The following is a 24,196-nucleotide window of genomic DNA, read 5'->3' on the forward strand; positions in this document are numbered from 1 at the left end:
GGACATTATTATTAATGGTTTTCATAGCTCATTGGTTGAAAGAAACCATTAAAGGGTGGTCCATACTTGCATAATTTCCTCAGACTGAAGTGATGAATGATCTGAAATGTCATGAATGTTGGCATTTAGCAATCAGATCACCTAAAGTTTGACATTTTCATGATGTTGTGATTGTTCCTAGATAAGTAAATGTTCCCAAAAAAGAAAAGCCAAGCGAAGAAATAGAAAGCGAATCATCCCATCTCGGTTAAATGACAGACTGTTCACAGATTTTGGTCTGTTGTGATTGGAAGAAAGCTAGCTAAAAGAAAAGGGATGTGAAATGCAATGAAACGAAACTAATTTTCACTTCATCCACAAGTAATATTCCACTAATTAGAGAAAGCTAAGGGCATCAGTTTGTGTTGAGTTGAGCCCACTACAAGTTCAATGTACACACTGTAAAGCAACATACCAAACAGAGCTTCAGTTCCTTAAGACCTTTCAAAGTGAAGCCATTTTAAAGCAGACTGGACCCCCGATTCCATAAAAATTATGTATCTGTCTCTGTTAACTTTACAGTTTTTGAGTGCATGTTTATTCTTGTCATGCAGCCAACTTGGTCTGCAATAACCTTTATTAAAGATTAAGGAACTGTAATCAGTCCATTATCATGAATTCTAAGTTTATAAAAAATATCAAACGTTCTCTTAATGAGTAGCAAAAGACAGTTTTTATCAGCTAACACCTGCTTGTCGTCTCCGTCCTTGTGTTCTGCTTTAATCTTTGCAAATGGCGATATCAGTTCTGCTTGAAAACACTTAAAAACAAGATCATCGTGGTGTTTGCAGCTGGTGACATGAATGCTCTATCTAGAGTCTCCATTTTAATAACCTTCAGTCATTTACAAGGAACTCTCAATAGATAAATCATCACCCTTGTCAGCTCATAATCAATAAAGACATTTAATTTGTATTTACTTATAATTATTAGATTTTTATTTGAAATTATCAGTATAGTATTGATAGAGTTGTACATCTTAAGTTTGTTTGATGAAGGGTTATTGTTTAACGTAAACTCGCTACCGCTCTGCTAAGTAGAGCCAAAAACGCCCACTCAAAAGTGTAAACAGAAAGGCAAAGGAAATATCAAAAGAAGAAGTAATCCACTTTAAACTTGGACCCAGAGAGTGAGATGGATCCGCCATTAAAATTACAGATGAAAAAGGAATGTGTGTTTCAATAGTAAAAAGACAAATTCCATAACTTTGACTCTTAATCTAACATTGGTTACTCCAATATTTGCAAAACTAAAATCCCCATAATGATGGACAACTAAATTTTAGCCTTTTCCTCCGTAACAAATGGCCCCACGAAACCTTCCTACTATCCAAGCATGATTCGAATTTTTTTGCTTATATATGTATCTCAATCTCATCTCTTCTCTTACTAAGGTATTCTAAAGCTAATCAATTTGGTATCTCAACAACTCATTGGTTATAATCGTCTTCATTCCTTGAGAAGAAGAGCCCACTTTCCCAACAATTTAATTTACCTCCCTTTGTAAAGCCAACATTGTTGTGAATGGCGACTCTACCAGTACCGGAACCTCAGGAGCTCTCTCTTTCAACTAGGTTGAACTCGTACGTGGCCAACACACGGGTTGGGAAGCGATTCAAACTCGCTCAGAGGAACACCACTTGCACCACCGAGTTACGAGCTGGAACGGCCACGTTTCTGACCATGGCTTATATCTTAGCTGTTAACGCCAGCATCCTCACCGATTCTGGTGGCACGTGTAGCGTATCTGATTGTGTCCCACTTTGTTCAGACTCTAATATCCCTCTCTCGAATTGCACTGGACCAACTCACCGAATCATCCAACCCGATAACTCGTGTAAGTTTCCTCCAGTTAACACAGGCTACTCGGATTGTCTCGAAAAAACTCGTAAAGACCTCATTGTAGCCACTGTAGCTTCTTCACTTATCGGCTGTCTCATTATGGCCATATTCGCTAATTTGCCTTTAGCTTTAGCTCCCGGTATGGGCGCAAACGCTTATTTTACATACACAGTTGTAGGCTTTCATGGGTCCGGTAACGTAACATACAAAAATGCCTTAACAGCCATTTTCATCGAAGGTTTAATTTTTCTCTTCATATCAGCAATTGGGTTACGAGTCAAACTCGCGAAAGTCGTTCCCAAACCGGTCCGGGTCTCCTCCTCAGCCGGAATCGGTTTGTTTCTTGCTTTTATCGGGTTACAAAACAATGAAGGTATCGGTCTTATCGGCTACAGTTCTTCAACTTTAGTTACTCTTGGTGCTTGTCCACGATCTTCCAGGGCGGGGTTAGCTACGGTTATAACGGCAGCAAACGGAACCGTCAGTTTGTTACCAGGAGGTTCAGTTTCTGGGGATATTATGTGCTTAAATCATCAAATGGAAAGTCCTACATTTTGGCTTGGCGTAGTTGGTTTTGTTATAATCGCTTATTGTTTGGTGAAAAATATAAAAGGGGCAATGATTTATGGTATAGTCTTTGTGACAATCATCTCATGGTTCCGTAACACAGCTGTGACGGCGTTTCCCAATACTCCATCAGGAAATTCTGCATATCAGTATTTCAAAAAAGTGGTTGATGTGCATGTGATCAGGACCACAGCTGGGGCCCTCAGTTTTAATGGTTTGAGTACAGGCAGTTTTTGGGAAGCTTTGATCACGTTTTTATATGTAGATATACTCGATACCACTGGAACATTATATTCAATGGCTAGATTTGCTGGGTTCACAGACGTTAACGGTGATTTCGAGGGTCAATATTTTGCTTTCATGTCTGATGCTGCATCAATCGTGGTGGGTTCCCTTCTTGGTACATCTCCCGTAACGGCTTTCATCGAATCGTCAACGGGTATAAGAGAAGGAGGGAGAACGGGTCTGACGGCGTTAACGGTAGCAGGCTATTTCTTTCTGGCGTTTTTCTTCACACCGTTATTGGCGTCAATTCCTGCATGGGCAGTTGGTCCACCGTTGATCTTGGTTGGTGTTATGATGATGAGATCTGTGGTGGAGATCGAGTGGGATGATATGAGGCAAGCCATTCCTGCATTTGTGACATTAATCTTAATGCCAATGACATATTCAATAGCTTATGGTTTGATAGGAGGAATTGGAACTTTCATAGTTTTGCATATCTGGGATTGGGGAGAGAGCCTCTTGTGGGTTAAAAAACCCAAGGATAATGACTTGGTGAATCAATCAACCAATGGAAATGGAAGCATTGTATAGTTTTTCTTTTTTTCTTTTTTTTTTTTTAATGTAAATTCATAGAATTTGTTTTGAAATGTTTGACTTTATATTTTGGTGGGAGTTACTGTAAGTGTTGAGTGATGATGAAACGAGGTTTGTTTGACCTGAACAGTTCAAATTCTAATAGCTGCAGGAAGGTCAAAAGTGGTTCCAGAAAAAAGTGGGCAATGGTGGAACAGGGAAAGAGGGCTTTGGTTTGGTATCCTTTCACTAAAAGCATAGGGTGAGAAATGATGATCACATGAGATTACGTACGGGGAAAAATGAATCCACAAATCTATTAATGGAGATCTTGTGAATTGTCTCCACTGTTCAGCTCAACTTTGGGTTGCTGAGAATTGAGATAGTCTCCCTAAACAACATTTAAATGGTAAACATCTCCAGAATTTTGGGGGTGGGCGGTGTTCACCGTAGGCCCAGTTATTGAGGCCAGCCCAATCTGACCTGATTCTCGTGAGCTAAAGATCGGTCTCCACTTTTGTATTAGGCCTAGGCCCGAAATTTAATCGGGACTTTTATGTTCAAACAAGTATAATTCTTTTACTGTGGTTAGAGCTTTGGGCCCGGGCCCAAAGACCCGTCCTTGTAGGATCGGGCAGGCTCTGGGGAGGGGTGACCGGGCCCGGGCCTGATACTGGTTAATTTTATAATAACCCTTATCAAATAACCAAAATCCTCTATAATATAAAATACATAATAAATTTAAGGGTTAAACTGTAATTTAAAAAAATTCAGCATATTTATTGACTAATTAATTACATATTTAAAAATCACCCCTGATAAATCACAAGAATCCCATTACATAAATATTATTACCCCAAATATATAAAAATTAAGGGGCTAAATGGATATTTACCATGCTTACATAGGACCGACCCTATCCTTAAGGGGTTGGGCTTGGGACCGCTCGGGCCCAACTTTGCCCACCTCTAAATATTTAAAGAGATAAATTATGAGGGGTCAAACGTGAAGAGGGAATAAGCTTGTTGGAAATCATACTGCGTCTAAAAAAAAAAAAAAAAAAGTTGAAATTTAAAACAAAAATATTAGAAAGGGGACAATTTTGAAATGAAGCTCAAAATATTTATAAACTACATTTTCAAGTATTATTGAAACTCCGAAAGAAATTAGACTGTGTTTAAATCAATGTTCTGAAAACCGGACCAAGAGTCGACTCGGTCAAATGGCTGGTTCTCGGCTCGAATTGTTGGACCGGTCCGACCAATCGGTTGGACCGGTGACATCAGCAAAAACGAAAAAAAGGAAAAAAAATCCAGGTTTTTCACGATTTCATCTAACTAAAATTTAAAAACCATCAATCTAACCCTGCAATAATAATAAAACCATCAAAGTTATGTTAACAAATTCAATCCTCAAGTCTAAACTCTAAAGTTTCAAAGTTCAAACATCATTAAAGGTATTACAAAGTAATATCAAATATAAATCCACCAACGGCTGAAATCTGAACTGCAGTGACTAATCCGATAGACCAGCAACGGCAAGCAAGAAGCAAACTTTTAGATGGCGACGGTGATGATTGAAGAGGTTGAACCGTTGAAGACTTGAAGTTGAAGAATGAAGACTTGCAGTAAACCAGCCACGGCAAGGAAGAAGCACTGAAGCAGAGTAGCAGACCGAAAACTTGAAGGCTGAACCACTGAAGCTGAAGCTTGAAGGAGATCTGAGATAGCGAATGGAGGACATGAGGAGGAGGAGGACTGGACTGGAGAGAATGCAGATCGCGAATGACAAACAGGCAAAGTAGCAAACCAAAATGAAAAAGGAGAAAAGAAAGTGGCAGACACAACTCAGTAGCACACAGCTGAACGCAAAAGGAAATTTTCAATTTTCAATTTTTCATATTAAAAAATTTGGGGGCACTTTGACATTGTGGTTTTTACTTTTTTATTTTATTTCATATGTTAAACCGGATTGCGTGTGGACCGATTTCCTTGTCATATCGGTTGGATCGCGAGTTTGCTACAGTGAGGCGGTCCAACTGGAAATAGTTTAAAGTAAAATTCCAGTTTTTTACTCTTTTTAAACCGAAAATGTGAGCGAAACCCGATTGGACCGGTTCGACCGCCTGATCCGGTCTGGATTTCAGAACATTGGTTTAAATAACACCTCTCAAAATTCTATAAATCTTTAGGCCCACAGGCTGATAAATTGCATAAAGTAATTGGGAAGTGACTTTTAGGCCCCATTAGTTTTGTCTTTAGCCCGTGTGTTCAAGTTTAAGTGGGGGACGTAACTTGAAGATGGGAGCTAAAGACAAAAACAAAAAAAGTGTGGACTAAAAATCACTTCCCATATTCTTTTAGTAAGCTGAGCTACATTTCGTTTCTTCTTATGTTGGGCATGAAAGGAACAGGCCACCTTGAATTATTTTCTACAGTAATCCATATAATTAAGATGGAAAATATTCAGAAAAGGAATTTCCCATATTGTTGAGAATTTTGCAGCCTCCAGTTGAGCTTTCAATTTAGTTTCACTCAACAAAAACATCTGAATGACGTAGAAATCTGAATTATCTAATGTTAGACACAGGGGCGGACCCACCCCCTTAGCCAACCTCACCATTTTTTTTACTTTTGAAAATTGAAATTGTTGAAACCTCCACTCATCATAGAATTACAATTAATTTTATTTTTTGTTTTCTCAAATTTTAGATATATGTATTACTCAATACTCATTTCATTTTAGTTTATTTAGGGTTAAATTATGCTTATTTTTTAGAGGTTTTTTATTTCAATTTGATAAAAAAAGATATGAATCTTGTGAGTTTATTTTATGTTTAAGAGTATTCTTATTTTCCCAAATTAAACTTTAACTATATTTTACTGAACGTTATTTTTCATCCTTTACCCACCATTTTCCTACATTTTAAACGTCACCGTTTAACTGCTCAAAATTATTAAAGAAGTTTAAGTTATTGTCTATGTTTATACTAAGAAAATCTCCCCATTTTTTATTCATTCATATTAAAAGTTAAGGAAACGTTGATTTAATTTAAGTTTTGGTTGACTTTAGCTCAAGTTATGTCTGATCAAAGTCATTAAAATTTATATTATAATCTTTAAAAGCAAAGAAAAAAAAATGAGAAATAAAAAATTTGTGTTGAACATTTTTTGTGGATTGTGATTGTTGTAAACTCTTTTAATTATATTAGATTTAAGTAGATCGTTAGATTCTCGTGGTTTTTACTCTCTTTAATTGAAGAGGTTTTTTCACGTAAAAATTTTCTTATATTTTCTCGTGAATTAAATGTTATTTTCAACAAAATTTGTTCAAAATTTTACTTTTTATGAATTTATTCAAATAGTAAAATATTGTATTATTTTTTTTTATATTATTAATATTATATATATTTTTTTTAAGATTTAGTGATTTTTTTAAATTTTTTACTAGTAGTTTGAGAAACAATGGTGGTGCCACAAGGCCCCCTGCCAACAGTCCTGGTCCGCCACTGGTTAGAACTAAATTCGGGAATGAATTGGATAGAGTTCATATTGCAGGAATCCGAAACCCTGGCAGCCAAGAAAATTCAAACAATGATAAAATCATGGAAGTACTTTTTTCTGTAGAATTTCGCCACCTGTAAAGTTTTCACTTTTTCAGGCTTCCGTGTGCTTTTAAAAAGTGTGAAGGGAAGAATACCGCAACAACCAGCCAATACAACACGCGACACTTTGCTTCATTTTGAAAGCACAGGGGTCTACGTCTGATCCAAACGGTTGAAAACTTGAAGCAATATGTACACGAATCATTAAAAGAAAGACAACCACATGAAACTCTTTAAAGCATCTTTCTCCGATTTCCCAGGCCACACATTACCAGTCTTGTTTTCCAAGCCACATTTATAGCCCTATCCATACTTGTGGATGAGACCAAGACGATAACCATTTTTTCATCCCCCAAGTGCCCCAATCTCAGAACAACATCGCCTTGTGTTTTTGGATACCAAGACCCCACAGACTAAACAGCGAAAAGCAAAAAGAAAAAGCTATTTGATTGTGTTACTTATTGGCCAATAACTCACCAGATTAATCTTTTAATCAAACGGTAATCTCTTTGATTATGAAAACTTTGAGGTTCTTTTCGGAGTTTTCTATGTATAAATATATGTGAGCCCATGTGTAATTTTTTTCTACATAATTGATAATCAGTGGGGCAAGAGATCTGATAAAGTTGTCAACGTACTTATCAATCCATTTTAGAACTTATTTGGCACCATTATTGGGAATAATGTGTTTATCTGTCGATTGTCATTAAGTTTTTTATATGATAAATTATACATCAATAATTAAAGGAATCCAACAATGGAGATTGATAATTTATTTAATTTAGGTAGTATATTCTTCTATCCACTAATTATTTTAAAATAATCATCTAAGTTTTTCATAGGAATATACTTAAAAACAAACTTAAAAACGACAATCCAAACCACTCAACTTATGATGGTAATACTTAGCCTTCAAGTTACCTAAAAGTTTTGTATTTGAGTCCTACTAAATAATCACTTACCATATGTTGATGCTTGATTTTGACACCAACAACTCACACTGTAAAGTATTAAACAGACTTAGAAATTATATGTGATATGGAAATGTGCAACGAAAGAATAAATATGAGACAATTTTTAGAGTTGTTCGGATGCTCAAAAGCGAATCATACGTCCGCTATATTTATATTAATTGATGATTACAGTCAAGTCGCGTACAACAAGCTGAGTTACAATCTAGAGAGAATTTAAATACAGAGAGAGAGAGAGTTTGCTTTAGAAAACTAAAAATGCTCGGATCTTGTAAATAAGAGAGGAGCCTCTATTTATAGTCGATGGATTCAAGGTAATAATCATGGTTTTACAGTCGGGTAGGTGTGGTACAATTCCTAGTTAACTGTATAGGAGATATCCTTAAATTGCGTAGGCATGCACAGGTGGACAATTCCTAGCCATTCACAAGCCAAACTTTCATCTGCCACACTGACAATAGCCTTACTTCTTCCGTCCTTGTATGACGTGGTAGCGTCTGGATGACACAAAACCTTTATAAACTCTGATTGGCCCTTACTGTTGTGAGCTTACATCAGTCCTTATTTTTTAGGTATAACACCATATTTGTAACTTATCTCCAAGTATCCACCTACTATATTTATAACTTATCTTTTCAGGAATTAATTGAGATACACGCAAACTAATTCAGACTTCGCAATCACCCAAAAAAAAAAAAACACCACACTAGAGAGGCTTACTTCATTTTGAGATAACAGGATTCAAATAATTGAGAGAGGACTTTACTTGTGTCTTTTATGAAAAACATTAATGTACCAAAAACTACTTTAAAGTAAAAGAGTTTTGATTTATAATTCAAATTTTAAAAACATGATTTACACATTAAAGTCCAAATACATATAAAAGAGCATGAACATGAGAACCTATACTTACGGGAAAAAACAGATACAGATAACCCGGTTTTGTTCCGATATCTCGGAAATAATTAATCTGACACACGTTGAATAGAACGATAACATATAATTTAGTAATTTATACATAACAGAGCTAAGTGAGACGAGCTGAATCTAGGCACCGGAAACCGTATCTTCCGGTTGATAAATCATGCCTAACAGCTCCGGTCTCAGCTTATCTCTCCAAACTTCATGGCTGGGTCCAACTTCCCTCTCCTTCTTTTTGGTCTCCACCACCACTAAGTTATCCGTTAACCGGTAAATCTCTATAAGCAAAACAAAATTACCATTCTGTCCCACAAACTTTGCCCCCCATTTTTTCTTTATGCTCACCATTTTATCATCCTCCCTCTTAGCCACCTCGTCAACTCTCTCTATAATTTTATCGGGTTTTTCCGCCGATAAAAATCTCTCGTCACTAGCCGAAATATCGGTATAGTCAGAGAACAAACCGCTCAGGTTGAAACCGGAGGAGAACGAGATAATGTCAAAAGCATTTAAACATTTCTCGTTCTGATTATTCCCCAAGTCTTTAACATCAAAATCCGGAGACTTTCCCTCCTTGTAACCTTGTTTGAACCAAGGGTCTTGGACAATTTCGTCAATTGTGATTCTTGTGTCCGGATTTGTATCAAGAAGCCGGTATAAGACACGTTTTAGATCAGGAGACGTCCATCTAGGGCACCGAAACTCGCCTTTATAAATCTTTCGATACATGGCCATTAGATTAGAGTCATTGAACGGTAAATAACCAGCGTTGAGAACGAATAATATGATGCCGCATGACCAGATATCCACCTTCGCACCATCGTAACCTTTCTTCGCTAAAATCTCCGGAGCCACGTAAGCAGGAGTGCCACACAACGTGTGTAGTAAACCGTCGGGTCGGATCTGATCCTTCAAGGCGCTGAGTCCGAAATCCGAAACCTTTAAATCCCAGTTTTCGTCGAGCAGGAGATTCTCAGGTTTCAAATCCCGGTGAAACACTCCTCGTGAATGACAGTAACCAACGGCTGAGATTAGCTGCTGAAAATATCGACGGCTGAGCTCTTCGCTAAACCTTCCTTTAGAAATCTTAGTGAAGAGCTCTCCACCCTTGGCAAACTCCATCACGAAATAGATCTTGGCTTTGGTCGCCAGGACTTCAATCAATTTCACGATGTGAGTGTTGCGCAACCGGCGCATGATAGAGATCTCCCTCTTAATGTGCGCCGTTAACCCTCCTTTAACGACCTTCTGTTTACTGACGGCTTTAATAGCCACACTTTGCCCCGTTCGCACATTCCGGCCGTGATAAACTTTCGCGAATGCTCCAACTCCAATCAACCTCCCCACCTCGTACTTCCCGAACAATTCAATATCTAGCGAAACCTCGCCGCTGGCACCCGTCATTATCTCGTCCATAACTGAGACCGGAGCTGATCTTCACGGTTAAAAGAATTACCTCTTTGATTCCTCGCTGCTGCATGTATGGCTACAAATTACAATTAAAACTAATAATCAGCCTATTGAAATAGACTAAAATTCGTATGTTCTGGGTTTGAACTGATTCAAAAAGACAAACTGGCATTTGGGTTCAAAGAAAGAGATGGGAATTGAGATTGAACCGAGAGGAGAATTCAAACTGGGAAAGAGATAATAAAAATAGGAAGTGAACAATGAACATGTGTTTAAGATAGCGGCTGCGGGGGAGACTATTTAAGTAGGAGAAAAGACATGAGAGGTGAATTAAAAGGGGCAAATTGTTAATTTCAAAAGTATGAGGTAATTACTATAACTGGAAAGTGACAGGACGACCGAGAGTGTCCATACACGTTGCAACCGGCGTTACTTTCGTACAAGTATTGCAGTCGTTGTTGCTTTCGTAACTTTCTTTCAACTTCCCAAGTGAATATAATTTTTTAATCCAAGAATAAAACCTCTTTGACTGTAAAAAATAATTGTTCCATTACATTATCATACGACTTCAAATTATGTTTTATTTTTATATTAAATGACGAATTTTAAAACACTATCAGTAGAGCAATACTCTGCCCATAATCAATTGTCACCATTTTTTTCTCAAAACCCTAATATAACACATCACAATTGATCAGTCACAATTTATCAAGTGAAACCTATTACGAGTTAATCAATTATAAACTATACATTGGGATTGTGAGAAGAAGTTTGTGAGAAGAGGTTATGAGTGTAACATTTCCCTTATCAAGTAAGATCAAGGGTACGTTGTTGTTAGTTTTCAAAACTTAGGGTTCTTTCAGATATTTCAGTTAATGAGTTGAATTTCGTTCAATTATATTAATACCAATTAGATTTAGGAAATCTATTAAACACGGGTAAGCTTAGTAACCATTATTAATGCTACTTAAATTGGTAAGCAACGACTAATTTGAATCTTAATAATAAATCTTTGCGCGTAATACATAATTGTAAATATTATAAATTTTTGTTTTAAATCATAATAATATAAATAGGCCCTGGTGTCCAAAATATTCAATTACTCCTATAGTTCAATTTAAGGTTAGAAGTCACGTTTAATANCTGAAAGCTGATCTTGAGGATAAGTTACTACCAATTAGAGAAGCAAATGGTGAAAGAATTTATGGATACTTTGTGGAACTTAATGATGAAGATGAAGTGGTGATTATGATGACGAAGACGAAGACGGTAAGGATCATGACGAAGAAGAGGATGAGGATGACGAGAATGACAGAAGAAAATAAAAAGGAAGATAAAATTTCAAGTTTTGAAGCTGTGGATGGTTACAAGATTTCCACTGAAGTTGAATCAGAAAAGGAGCCTATAACTGACTACAAACAACAATGTCTCATCTTGGAGGAAAAGAATAAGGATCTCAATGCAAATCTTGCTGCTGCTTCAGAGTCTCTAGAGCATTACCTTCAAATTGAGAAAGATTTTCTCGAGGATAAAAACAAATGGGAAAAGGAGAAGAAAGATAACCTCAAGGATCGAAACAAATGGGAGACAGAGAAAAAACAATCTTTCTGAAATGAAATCATGGGTCTCGTACTATGCACAAGCTGCATATAACTATCTGTTAAATAACCAAAATTTAATTGGAGAAAAAATGGGAGACAGAGAAAAACAATCTTTCTGCTAAGCTTCATTCTGCAAACTCATCAGCCGAATTTTACAAAGCCGAGTCTCATAAGTTAAGAGAAGAGAGAGATAATCTTTCTGCAAAGCTTTATGCTCATACTAATCTTAATCTTAATGTAGTTGAGGTGATGGAGATGAAAAACAGAAACCTTCCCTACCACTATCTTAAACTTGAGGAGAAAAACAGAAAGCTAAATAAGGCTGAACACAACAAAGAGTACTACCACAATCTTGTGCGGATGATGTTGGAGAAAAACAGAAAAGTAAATGAGGAGATGCAGGAAAAGTTGAAACTGCTAAGCTTGCTGCAGCAAAATCAAAATCTGAATTCTATCTTAGCTATCTGCAAGATCGTGGCTTTTACTTTACCATTTTTAATCACTATGATCATTCTCATTCTAGCAGTTGTTATTGTTTGATGATCTCTGATTAAATTTACATGCACTTAAATTAATTCCTTAGGACTTTGGAATGATTGGTTAGGTTAGAGCTTCAGTGGTTACTCTTGTTAGCATCCGATGAGGAACTCGAATTCATGACCTCTTAAGTAATATACCCCAAAGTCTCTATCAAACCACTCGATCACCCAAAGATAGTTATCATCTTTTCTTTATATAATGTCTGACAATGTATTATACTGTATAAGAATTTTAATACCTTTTTTTTATTTGCAAATTGCATTAATGTAACATGGGAGGTAGATAATTTAGAAGGGCTTTGATCTCAAATTGTACTTGTATGTGGTTGGCTTTGCCTTGTGCAGGTTTAATTTGCAAATTGCAATCTTTTTGAATCAAGATTCTTGGTGAAGGGATATTACTATTAATTTTGAGAATTCATATATTAGTCTAGAGAAGGGACAACCCGTTGTGATTAGCACGTAATTGAATACTAATTATGCTAACGGGGGAGCATATGATTGATTAATTTCAGCAGCCGTGATAAAACTGAGTGCAAGCAGAAATGTGCAGAGATAAACAGGATATGCATGGATCTTAATTTAAATTTCCTACTTCTAACCCAATACAACAACTCTTAATTTATCATTTTTTACGCATTAAATTTAGAACCCTAATTCATCCATTATTTTTCTCATCTAATGGAGACTCAAAGAGAAGACGAGAGACTTGTTTTTAAAAACACTCGTCCAGATGAACTTCCACAGAGTTGTTTTCTGATTGCAGCCTTCATCATGGAGCGAGTAGATAGGTTCATTTTTTCTTATATTTCTGTATCACTACCCAACAAATTTCGCTGCGCTTTCCCTCTTGATTAGTCTCTAGAACTTTACCTTCAAAACGAGAAAGATTATTATTATCTAGAGGATCGAAACAAATGGTTGATAGAGGAAAAAAAAATCTTTTTTTAAAGCTTGAAGACGCCCATAATGCATGTATTCAAGCCAAAGACGATGCATTGAAGGTCTGTTTACATTCCACACGAATGCCTGAAGAAGAATGTCTCCCTGACTCCTCTGGAACCAATTCATGGTACCAGTACTACGCGCGAGCGGCGTATGATCATCAGCTACAAAACCATAATTTGGTTAAAGAAAGAAATGAGCTTTCCGCAAAGCTTCATTCTGCAAATTCATCAGCGAATTTTATGAAGCTTGTTTAAAAGATTCTTAAAATGAGTGTCGCAAATTGAGAGACGAAATAGATAATCTGTCTTCAAAACTTTCTTCTGAAACTTCTTATGCGGAATACTATCACAAGTTTGTTGAAGAGATGGAGGAGAGTTCAAGAAATTGGGGGANAAGGTCTGTTTACATTCCACACGAATGCCTGAAGAAGAATGTCTCCCTGACTCCTCTGAAACCAATTCATGGTACCAGTACTACGCGCGAGCGGCGTATGATTATCAGCTACAAAACCACAATTTGGTTAAAGAAAGAAATGAGCTTTCCGCTAAGCTTCATTCTGCAAATTCATCACCGAATTTTATGAAGCTTGTTTAAAAGATTCTTAAAATGAGTGTCGCAAATTGAGAGACGAAATAGATAATCTGTCTTCAAAACTTTCTTCTGAAACTTCTTATGCGGAATACTATCACAAGTTTGTTGAAGAGATGGAGGAGAGTTCAAGAAATTGGGGGAAGAGAAGAATGAACTTGCCACCAAGCTTTGTGCAGCAAAAGGAGTATCTGAACTCTATCTTAGCTGTATGCAAGATAATAATATCCTAGTTTGAATGTTACGCAAGAATTACTTAATGATTATTTTATAATTTGAATGTTAGTTAAATTTAATTTGTTTGAACTCATTCTTTTTTAAACTCTTAAAAAAAGTGTATTCCTTTAAACCATTCGATTCTAGTAAAATATTATGAAATCATCAAAAGAATTAAAGAACGTTTGAAATTAAAGAAACAAATAACCACACACAAATATCGAACTAGTGAAGAAAAAGAAAACATGCTCGATTATTGATCCTGGTTCACCCAAAACCATGCTACATCTAACAGAGTCAATATTATTGAAATATTTCCTCACCTCTCTCTTACCATGACTACATCCAACAGAGTCAATAGTATTCAAATATTTTCTCACCTCTCTCTTATCATGAATGTATTTACTATGATGTATTTTTCCTTTCAAACAAGAGAATAATGTCTTTATATACTAGGTAATGAAAAGAAACCTAATACAAGTAGGATCATCATTCCTAATCCCAACCCTATTACAAGTTCTAATCCTTAGAGAATCCTAACGTGGCTATACATGGTATAAACCCAAACCGTTTAACCTGTGTGTGTTGTGCAGACTAGTTGTGACCTCTATTGTTGAAGGGATCACCAACTCCAACAATCAGTTCATTGTAAAGTAACTGAGAAGTAAAAGAGACATTGACTCTAGAAAATGCATACATCTAATATGACATCGTATGATTAGAAGAACGATTAACAAAGCAAATATTAATTGACCCTGATGAAGATTATTGATGCAGATAGAGAAAAATGAAGGTCAAATAATATTGATTTAACACTGTGTCTTCAATAGCTAGTAATGGTCTCTTGAATGTTTAATTGGAATGTTAGATAAATTTAAAAAAAAAAAAAAAAATTGGCCATAACGAAGGAAATTAACATTCTTTAACATGAGTAATTAACTATTGTTTTCGACAACATTTAGAAACTGTAGATGAATTAATTACTGATAATTTTTTGTCATGTTAATTGGCTTTTGTGGTATCACATTATAAATTAACCCAAACACATTTTTAACTTCTATCAACTTTAGGGAATAAATAGTCTAACTTTAGTATAAGATCAATAAATTCAATATCACCACATTTAATTAAATTGAAATCTTCTGTACTTCTTAATAAGTCAATATGAACTAAATACATAATTGATATGTTTAAAGAAGTTCTGCAGTCCCCTCCTTTGTGTTTACATGCTGTTTGGCTGGTCGGATGGGTTGGCTGTAGTTTTTGGTGCTCTGGGCAAAGTGAACTTGGGTGGTGGGGCTGTTGCTGTTTTGTGGTTTCTGTATATCTGCTCTCGGGGTTGGTGGCTGCTGCAGTCCCCTCTTTTGGGGATGTTTTTGTGTGGCTGGGCTGTTATGGTGGTGTTTTGTGTTTCTGCTGGTGTGGAAAAGTGGCTGTGGCTGCAGGATTGTCGGGTTCTGAAGCCGTTTGTGGTTGTTTGGTTTCTTTTTTATTTCCCCCTGGTTTTAGCTGTTTTGTGTGCTTTGTTCTCTTTGTTGACCGTTTGTATAGGCACCCTTGACTGTTTTTTTCTGGTCTGGGGTATGTTTGCTCTGTAAAGGATTGTATATCCTGTCTTTTGGTCCCTTTTGTTATCTCCAAGGTACCTTCCGTTAGGGGTCTTCCTTGTTTTTTGTATATTCATTATTCTTTAATAAATTATCAGTTACCTAAACAAAAAAGTATTAACATTGCTATTTTATACCTAGATATAATTGATAACACAAAACCATAAAGTGTGGAAGACTTAGTCAATTAGGGTTTATAGTGCGATCATAATTTGAGATAAGAGAAAACACGAGAAGATATAATTAATATGTTATCATGCTAATGTGGAAGAATATGATTCGATATAATTAATTTAAGCAGCCATGATAAAACCGAGTGCACTAGAATCCTAAGGTAAATAGAATATAATGGATCTTCACTTCCGACTTCCAGTGTCCTATTCCTACCCATAACCCAACAAAATTAACTTAGATTTTCTTTTTTACTCATAAATTAAAACCCTTATATTGTTACATCTATAACTATATAAATAAAGAACAAAACCAGCTTTCAAAAGCCTTATTTCATTCTCTCTTTTTCTTCTTCTTCTCTAATGGAGACTCAAAGAGAAGAAAGGCAGATGAAGACTTGTTTCTAGCGGTGATGGTGGAGACGAGCTTTTACAGAGTTATTGTCTACTGATTGCAGAGTTGGTAGCTTTCATCATCAATAGAGTGGGTTTATTTTATCTAATTTTTCAGTATCAATATCCGAATCTTCAGTCATCAATTATCTTATTTATTTAACAACCGAACTAATGGAAACAGTATATCTAAGTGAAATCGGTGACGCCCCATTTTACTCACCGTATCCATGCCTTTGCTGCAAGTGACAATTTCAATATTTACAAATTAATATCTATCTTTGTGTATTGATGTGATGAAAAGTTACAAAATTCAATTTGACCTATTTGGGTGCAGGGACGAAGTATATTTTTGGATTGCACATTTACACGCTTGCTACAGCCTAGTTTCAAAGTGGAAAGTGGCTGACCTAGCTTCTTTATTGTTTTGTTTCACACACACTGTTTTCATCATAAAATTTGTGCACTGGATTTATAAATCGGTGAGTGATTTACCATTATGCTTCTTTTTTTTTTTTTTTTTTTTTTTTATTCTTTTTTCCTTTTTCTGTTTATTGAGTGCTATATATGTATGTATATCCTGATTATCCAATTTGTGGGAGTTGGTTGCAATTGTGTCTCATCGTTGATCATATAAATTTCATACAGATGGACAATGAGACACAGCCGAAACAAGAACCGCTACTAAAAGCTGGAATAGTTGAGGAAAATTTACAGGCGGAGAAAGTTGAACCAAACCAAGAACCATTGAAAGCTGAAATACTTGAGGAAGACAGGTTACCCAAAGAGAGAGTTGAGTTGGATCTACAGCCATTGGAAGCTGAAAGAGTTGAGGAGGACAAGTTACCCAAGGAGAAAGTTGAGTTGGATCAAGAGCTATTAATGGAAGGTGGAATAGTTGAGGAAGACGAGTTACCGAAGGAGAACGTTGAGTTTCAGGAGCCATTGGAGGGTGAAATAGTTGTGGTGGCTCAAGAACCATCGAAAATTGATTTATTTGAGGAAGACAAGTTACCGAAGGAGGAAGTTGAGTTGGATGAAGAAGCTTTGAAATTTGTAATGCTCGATTATGAGTTACTGAAGCTGGAGCTGGAGTATGATAATTATTTGGACACACTTTATTTGGAAGAACTTCGTCGGTTAGCTGCAGTCCCCAGAGATCGTGATTAGTTAGTGAAGGAGCCGAAGGAAGAACCACTGAAATTTGATCTTGAGGATAAGTCACCATCAATGAAAGAAGCAAATGGTGAAAGGAACGAAGCTTTGCTGGAATTAAATGATGTTTATGGAGATGATGATGTTGATGAAGATGATGATAGTGATGAAGACAACGACGATAGTACTGATGATGAAGACAAAGACAGTGATGACGACGATGATGATAAAGAGGGCGAGGATGACAAGGATGAAGAAAAAGAAGAATATGAATATCCAAAATTGAAAGCTGCAGATTGTTACAAGTTTTCCACTGAAGTTGAATTTGAAAACAGATTCAAAAATCAGCTCATAATTGACTGCAAGGAACAATGTCTCATCTTGGAGGAAGAGAAAAAGGATCTCACTGCAAAGCTTGCTGCCGCCTCAGAGTCTCTAGGACTATACCTTCAAAAGGAGAAAGACTATCTCGAGGACAGAAGCAATTGGTTCATAAAGAGACAAAATCTTTCTTTAAAGCTTGATGATACTCAAGCTTGTTTGGAAGATAATGTAAACGAGTCTCGCAAATTGAGAGAAGAGAGAGATGATCTTTCTTCAAAGCTTTCAGCTCAAACTTCTTACGCTGAATACTACCACAAGCTATTTCAGGAGACGGAGGAGAAGAACAAAAAGCTCGCTGAGGAAATGGAGGAAACGAATAGAAAATTGGAGGAAGAAGAGAATGATCTTGTTGCTAAGCTTTGTGCAGCAAAAGCAAGGCAGAACTCTATCGTAGCTATTTACATGATTGCGAATTTTTGACTTCTTTTTGCCAAATATATTGTATACACCTGTTACTTTTGGTCTGGACATTGGAGTGTTGGACATTATTAGCTTGATGAGACAGATTCTTTTTTTTAATTTATGGTCTCTGTTGATTTAGCTCTTTGCCCATGTTATTATATTATTCTCATTGCTTGTACAAAGATTAATATATGCAATAACTTCGTTTAGAAAACACTACTTATGGATGATTGAGTGATATATTTGATGTGAACTTTTGAGAGTATTACTCAAGAGGTTTTTTTGGGTATTAATAAGAATAGTCACTAAAACTCTTACCCGAATGATAGTTCTAAAGCCCCAGAGGATTAGTTGAAATACACATCAACTAACCCAAATAGAGTGAAAAAGCAACCCGTCCGGCCCGACCCAGCCCATCCAGCGACGGGTTGCTGTTAATGGTGGTTCGGTCCTGACCCACTTGGTGACATTGGCTGGCCGGGTTAGGCCCGCCAATATTAAGGAATTGGCTGACCCAACCCAGACCACCAACCCTAACCCACCGGGTTAGGCGCGGGTTGGGTCGGGTTAACCTGCATTTTTTATTTTTTTTTTAAATTTTGTTTTGTTTTATTTTGTTTAAGTAAAAATGTTTAATTAACTTTTTAAATGAATAATTAACAATTTATAAATGAATAAATGTAATTGTTTTTAGTTAATTGTAAACTTCTTTTCAAATATCAACAATTAAACTAAATTAATTTTTTTTTTGTTAATATTCCAAATATTAATTCAATTTTAATACATTAAAATTGTAATATAAGAATAATTAAATTTATTCATTTATTAAAAATAAAATAAGAAATTACAATAATTATTGTCTCGTTAAAAACCTTACCAAGAAAAACCCAATATTACAAAAACTTGGTAAGGAAAAAAGAGTGCAATAATTGACAATTAATTTGTCAAGTTACAATTTACAAAACAACTAATTTTGGGGTTCACTAGGACCTCCCTCATCCGTATCATCTATATTACAAAATTGAAATGATTCTATTAAAGTATCGTCGACAACCTCGTATTGACCTTGATGGCGCGACCGTTCTCAATCTCGAAGACATGTGAGGACTTCAATCAATTGGGGTGAAAGTTTAGTCCCCTTTCATTTAAAATTCTTCCACTTGCTAAATGTTTGTTCAGATGAGATGGTTGAGATAGGAACAGCGAAAACATCCAAGCAAGTCTTGATAATACCGGAAAAATACATTTCCTAGCTCTCCAATAGTCTAAGAGATCAAAGTTGGATCTCTGTGTGGATCTACTAGTACATTTAGGGGTTGCCAAATATTGTTGAAGCTTATTACTCAACAACTGCATGGAAGACAGTACATCAGTTTGTTGTTGTTGGTGGAGCTTCTGAAGAAAGGTTCTGCTTCGGTTCAGTCCTTTTCGGCCTATTCAGTGCACCCCAAGAGTAAGAATTCTTCATTTGTTTCTTCTTTGCAGCTTCTCTGGATGTTTCACCTCTTTCGGTTCCCATACCTATTTTCATACTGGAAATATACTTCGAAAAGTGTATTTTTTACCTCTCCTATTGATTGGCATATGCTTCGGTTTGTAAATTTTCACATAAACTGTCAAAACCTTTTCTAAACCTGCTAATTTAATTAATTCTATGATCAAATATAGCACCTAAACAATAAAGAAAATGAATGGGTTCCCAATATTTTTAAAAAAAAAAATTACATGCCTTTATTGGTGCATTTAAATATATTGTCTTTGTTTTTTATAAATACTCGAAAATTTTTATAATTGTATGTATTACCATGGACTAGTAGGATAATACACTCAAGAAGTTGTAAAGTAGATTGGTAAAAGTTTTAAGAAAATAATGAAATACTTTAGCTATATGCCAATCATTTTCTACCAAATAATGAGGACCTCTATTTTTTGCTACAAACTAATTATATTAGCATAAGTAAACATGAATCAAGCATTAAATAAGTCTATTCCATCTAACAGGCATGTCTAATGCAAAAGTTCTAGGAGACATATTGATTTTATACAACGTCTTGAAATTCAACATTTTTTTTATTACTACTATAATCCAAGCTAAACATCTCTATTCTATAATATTTTTCTTTAATTGTTTTCATGCCACTTTCACAATTAAATTAATAACATGACATGCACAACGTTGGTGAAAAAACTTCAAATTGTTAATAAAGGATAATTACTTTGAAAATAATCTATAGCTTTACTATTAAGAACTTGCATTATCTAAAGTTAAACTTATCACTTACTAACAACATCATAATCTTCTAAAACTTCAACAATTTTATTATAAATTTGTTCACCACTATGATCAACATCCATTAATCTAAATCCTAATAAGATTTATTTAATTTACATTTATTATCAAAATAATGACTATTCACACAAATATAATCTTGTTTAGCTCTACCACTCCAAAATACGATAGTTAGAGCCACACTAATAATACAAGTATGTATTTATTTTTTAATTCTAATTTCATTTTTTTAAAAACATTTTATTAAATCATTTCTAGTTGTTAGTTTTAGAATAACTTTTAAATCCTGGAAAAAATGAATTTTGAACAAATCTTCAAAATATTTATCTTCAGCCATGTTATAGGTTGATCAGTTGCAACAATATATAAAGCTAACTTATCCTTATATACATCAGATTATACCGCCAATTAGTACCCATATTAGTTATTTTGAGTTTGATTGCTTTCTCTTTTCTTCCATGTTGATCAATATGTTTATTAGCATGCCTTTTTAAAGTACTAGTACTTTTACCTGAACAGCTTTATAAATATTTCCACAGTATTGCTCTATCTCGCTTTCTTGACTTGAACGCCATTTTCTGTCTCTAAAACTTATCGAAATGCGCCCAACGTCTAATAGGTGTCTGTCTTCGCTTTCGACGCAGTTGATGATCCCGCCTCAGCTTGAGATGAAGTTGACGAGCACGACGATTATGAGGACGACTTCTAGAACCACCGGGAGCTTTTGGAATCGGGGGCATATTTGAGGTGTTCGGATTCTGAGAATGGAAAAGCGGGACTATTTGAATCTCCTCATGCATTTATGTTAGTAAAACACGGGACTGGACTAGGACTGATGTAGTTTCTGTCATCATTGTAATTGATAGGAAAGAAATAATATCCTTGTAGTTGAAAAAAAAAAAAATTGATGTAGAAGAAATAAATTAAAGAAGAGAATTGGAATTTGGAATTTGGAAAGTTGGAAAAATGAATTAAAAATTGCAAAAACTAATAAAAATTAAATACGAGCAAATTGATAACAAAATTAAGAAATAAATGAATAATTGAGATATTAAGTTAGAGAATATGAAGAGAATAGAGAATTTGAGTTGTGAGAAATGTAAGAGTTTAGGGCCAATTTATAGGAAAAAATGGGAAAGAAAAATGATGAAAAAGACCTCTCCAATGGCTTATAACGGCTATATTTCAAGGGTAAAGGGTATTTGAAAATAAAATAAAATTTTTTATTTTTTTCGGCCAACCCGCCGGGTTGGCTGTTGCAACCCGACGAGTTGACGGGTCTCTTACAAAAGAGACAAACAGCAACCCGCCAGGTTGCGGTTGCCATTGTGTAACTCGGCCCGCCCGGGGGTTGCTATCAGGTTAAACCGCATCTTTACAGGCTAGGTTAGGTTGACCCGCCTAACCCAGTCAAAATGTTCCACCTCTAAACCCAACACCCCCTATCATTAAAAAAAAAAAACAAAAAAAAAAAAAAAAAAAAAAACTTTGATTAAATTGAAATTCTAGGCGAAGGGACAATGGACACTGCCATTAGCTAGAACTTTTATTGTAGCTTGGCTAAAGTAAGAAGAAGGAACGACCAATGGTATTCAGTCGCATGTTCTTTCGTTTGATAAATTTAAAATACAGCAATAACACCAACTTTTTAAGTACATGCCTACCAAAAGCAGATTCTTAGGATATATATATTATATATTATAAGAACCTTGATACCTTTGAGGATGTTAACACACTTCCTAGTTTCTCATCTCAAGCTTTATTTTTCGATCATTCAATACTTGAACACGATACCAAGGCAAACCCACGGGACTTTATCAACAAAAATATACACTATAAACTTGATTAATTGGGGTGTACCTGGAAGAATTAACAGTCACAATGGGGCTAGTTCCTGACTAAAACACAAATACAAATGACAATATTTCATTTACTTAATATGAATTGAAGGGACGTATGTAATCTATCAGAGCATGCATTATTGTTTCACAGAGAGTCCTCCATTCATAGATTCCCCCTTATCCCTAACTTTTTGCATATTGTTTTGCTAGCACGAAATAATTAAAAGTATACTCAGTGGCCAGTGCGATCCGCAATACCCTCCAATGTTTGCTCAAATATAGGTTGCTTCAAATTCAAGTTTTTCCATAAAAGATCATCCTTATCAGAATTGGAGAAAGATTAACATCACTGACCAAGCAAATACCAAAACCCAACCATATTTTTTTTTATATATAAAACCTAAAACATTTATTCGATAACAAAGGGTTCAAACCACACCGAATCACATATGGAATTCACAAAAATACCGACTACAGAAACCTAATACCAAACTTGATATAGTAACCATCAGACGTTGCTGCTGCTGTCTCTCAACATATTCCTACTAGTATAACTGTGTAAGGCCGGCCTTGATGGTTCTTCTACTCAAAGGCCCATTGGTTCTCCCTTCTGACTTCATCTTCTTCCTCCTGAGTGAAATCGTTCTTGATGTTGAAGGTCTTGCGGATCTCCTCCGGCGTCTTCCCCTTTATCATGTCAGCCACGGTCTGGCAGGTCAAATCAAGCAACCCCTTGATGTTCAAATAGTTGGACGCCTGCAATTTTTTTTTAGCAATTCCTATTATTAAATAAGCAATACCCCCGCTTGTAAACAAACATCTAGTTGACTTTAAAAACAAAAGAAAAATAAACCAATTATCAAAAAATCAAGGGTCAAAGGAACGTAGATAACCCAAAAATTCAAATCTTTCTAAAACCAATCAAACAGACGCAAAGATTGAAGGGGTCAACAGCTTCTTTACTACGATATGCATATATCCCGGGAACCCAAAAACCAAAACTTTCTAATAGCATTATAACCAAACAAAAATAATAATAACGCAAAAGCGTAGAAAGAAAAAGTTTATTTACGAAAAAGCTTTCTCTTCTTTGTACGGAATAAAATTACTTTTTTTATTTAAAATTAGTATATATTTCATATTTGAGTAGTGGAAATGACAGCGATATCGAACTATTGTAACGTAAATACTCTCAAAATAAAAACTTTCAAATAACATTACAAGCCGAAAAAAAAAAGTGGCAAAAGCGTAAAAAGATTACCAGGATGAGATCAAAGAGCGTATTCTGGTCAACCTTGACGAACTCATGGTCCCAGTTCTTGAGATCATCATCAGACATTTTAGGAGTACCAGCTTCCTTGCTTGTAGTGGCTTCCACGTGCTTCTTGCAGTACTCAATTACCTTTGAAAGAATCTGACCGGAAACATTCGGCAAGGGGATCACGGTGTCGGCGCACTCGTCTTCGATCATGTGCTTGATCGTCTGCGACTCCAGCGCCACCACCTCGTCCACCTCGAACGTCTCACCGTCCGAACTCCTGAGCATTATCTTCTTGTTCTCAGCAGACGACGACATCGTTTTCGTCTCGACTGTAATGTTCTTCTCGACTGAATGATTGCTTCTTCCGGGAGCGAGAGAGAAAGAGAGAGAAAATTTGTGATTGTGATTGTGATTGTGATTGTGGAGGGTTAGGGTTTATATACAGAGAGGTTGGCGATTGGGAACCGAACGCCGCCGTTTCGGAAAAGGATTACTTGCTAAAAAGGAGTTTTGGGATTTGAGTCTCATTGGGACTGCTGCAACGATGTCGTTTACATGGAGGAGGCATGTGCCAACTGCCAAGTAGGAATAGGTAATGAAGGTTCTGAATTTTGAAAAGTAAACGACTTTTTCCAGTTTTTCTCACCCAA

General features: G+C 35.8%; 4 protein-coding genes across 4 annotated transcripts; 2 read left to right on the forward strand and 2 right to left on the reverse strand.

The window, feature by feature from the left end:
- Window positions 1-1,422: 1,422 nt before the first annotated feature.
- LOC116108416 (adenine/guanine permease AZG1-like) lies at window positions 1,423-3,263 on the forward strand. Its single transcript, XM_031394668.1, has one exon. The coding sequence runs from the start codon at window positions 1,563-1,565 to the stop codon at window positions 3,261-3,263; it is 1,701 nt and encodes a 566-aa protein (XP_031250528.1). The 5' UTR covers window positions 1,423-1,562.
- A 5,604-nt stretch (window positions 3,264-8,867) lies between these two features.
- LOC116108374 (CBL-interacting serine/threonine-protein kinase 14-like) lies at window positions 8,868-10,399 on the reverse strand. The gene has a single exon (XM_031394621.1). It carries the CDS (start codon window positions 10,155-10,157, stop codon window positions 8,868-8,870), a length of 1,290 nt encoding a protein of 429 aa, XP_031250481.1. The 5' UTR covers window positions 10,158-10,399.
- Window positions 10,400-17,443: 7,044 nt separating this feature from the next.
- On the forward strand, window positions 17,444-18,172 carry LOC116108417 (nonsense-mediated mRNA decay protein 2-like). The gene has a single exon (XM_031394669.1). It carries the CDS (start codon window positions 17,444-17,446, stop codon window positions 18,170-18,172), a length of 729 nt encoding a protein of 242 aa, XP_031250529.1.
- Window positions 18,173-22,842: 4,670 nt separating this feature from the next.
- On the reverse strand, window positions 22,843-24,106 carry LOC116108388 (SKP1-like protein 1A). The gene is made up of 2 exons (XM_031394641.1): window positions 23,547-24,106; window positions 22,843-23,041 (listed from the first exon to the last, which is right to left on the reverse strand). Exons 1-2 carry the CDS (start codon window positions 23,859-23,861, stop codon window positions 22,868-22,870), a joined length of 489 nt encoding a protein of 162 aa, XP_031250501.1. The 5' UTR covers window positions 23,862-24,106; the 3' UTR covers window positions 22,843-22,867.
- Window positions 24,107-24,196: the final 90 nt, after the last annotated feature.

Source organism: Pistacia vera, unplaced genomic scaffold (genome assembly GCF_008641045.1).
Source record: "Pistacia vera cultivar Batoury unplaced genomic scaffold, PisVer_v2 Contig563, whole genome shotgun sequence".
In the NCBI taxonomy this organism is placed as follows: domain Eukaryota; kingdom Viridiplantae; phylum Streptophyta; class Magnoliopsida; order Sapindales; family Anacardiaceae; genus Pistacia; species Pistacia vera.

Excerpts from the sequence above, each read along its gene's own strand:
- LOC116108416 (XM_031394668.1), top strand. The coding sequence starts at position 1,563 with ATGGCGACTCTACCAGTACCGGAACCTCAGGAGCTCTCTCTTTCAACT.
- LOC116108417 (XM_031394669.1), top strand. The coding sequence starts at position 17,444 with ATGAAAGAAGCAAATGGTGAAAGGAACGAAGCTTTGCTGGAATTAAAT.
- LOC116108374 (XM_031394621.1), bottom strand. The coding sequence starts at position 10,157 with ATGGACGAGATAATGACGGGTGCCAGCGGCGAGGTTTCGCTAGATATT.
- LOC116108388 (XM_031394641.1), bottom strand. The coding sequence starts at position 23,861 with ATGTCGTCGTCTGCTGAGAACAAGAAGATAATGCTCAGGAGTTCGGAC. Across the intron at positions 23,042-23,546 it reads CGCTCTTTGATCTCATCCTG|GCGTCCAACTATTTGAACAT; the intron begins GTAATCTTTTTA and ends AAAAAATTGCAG.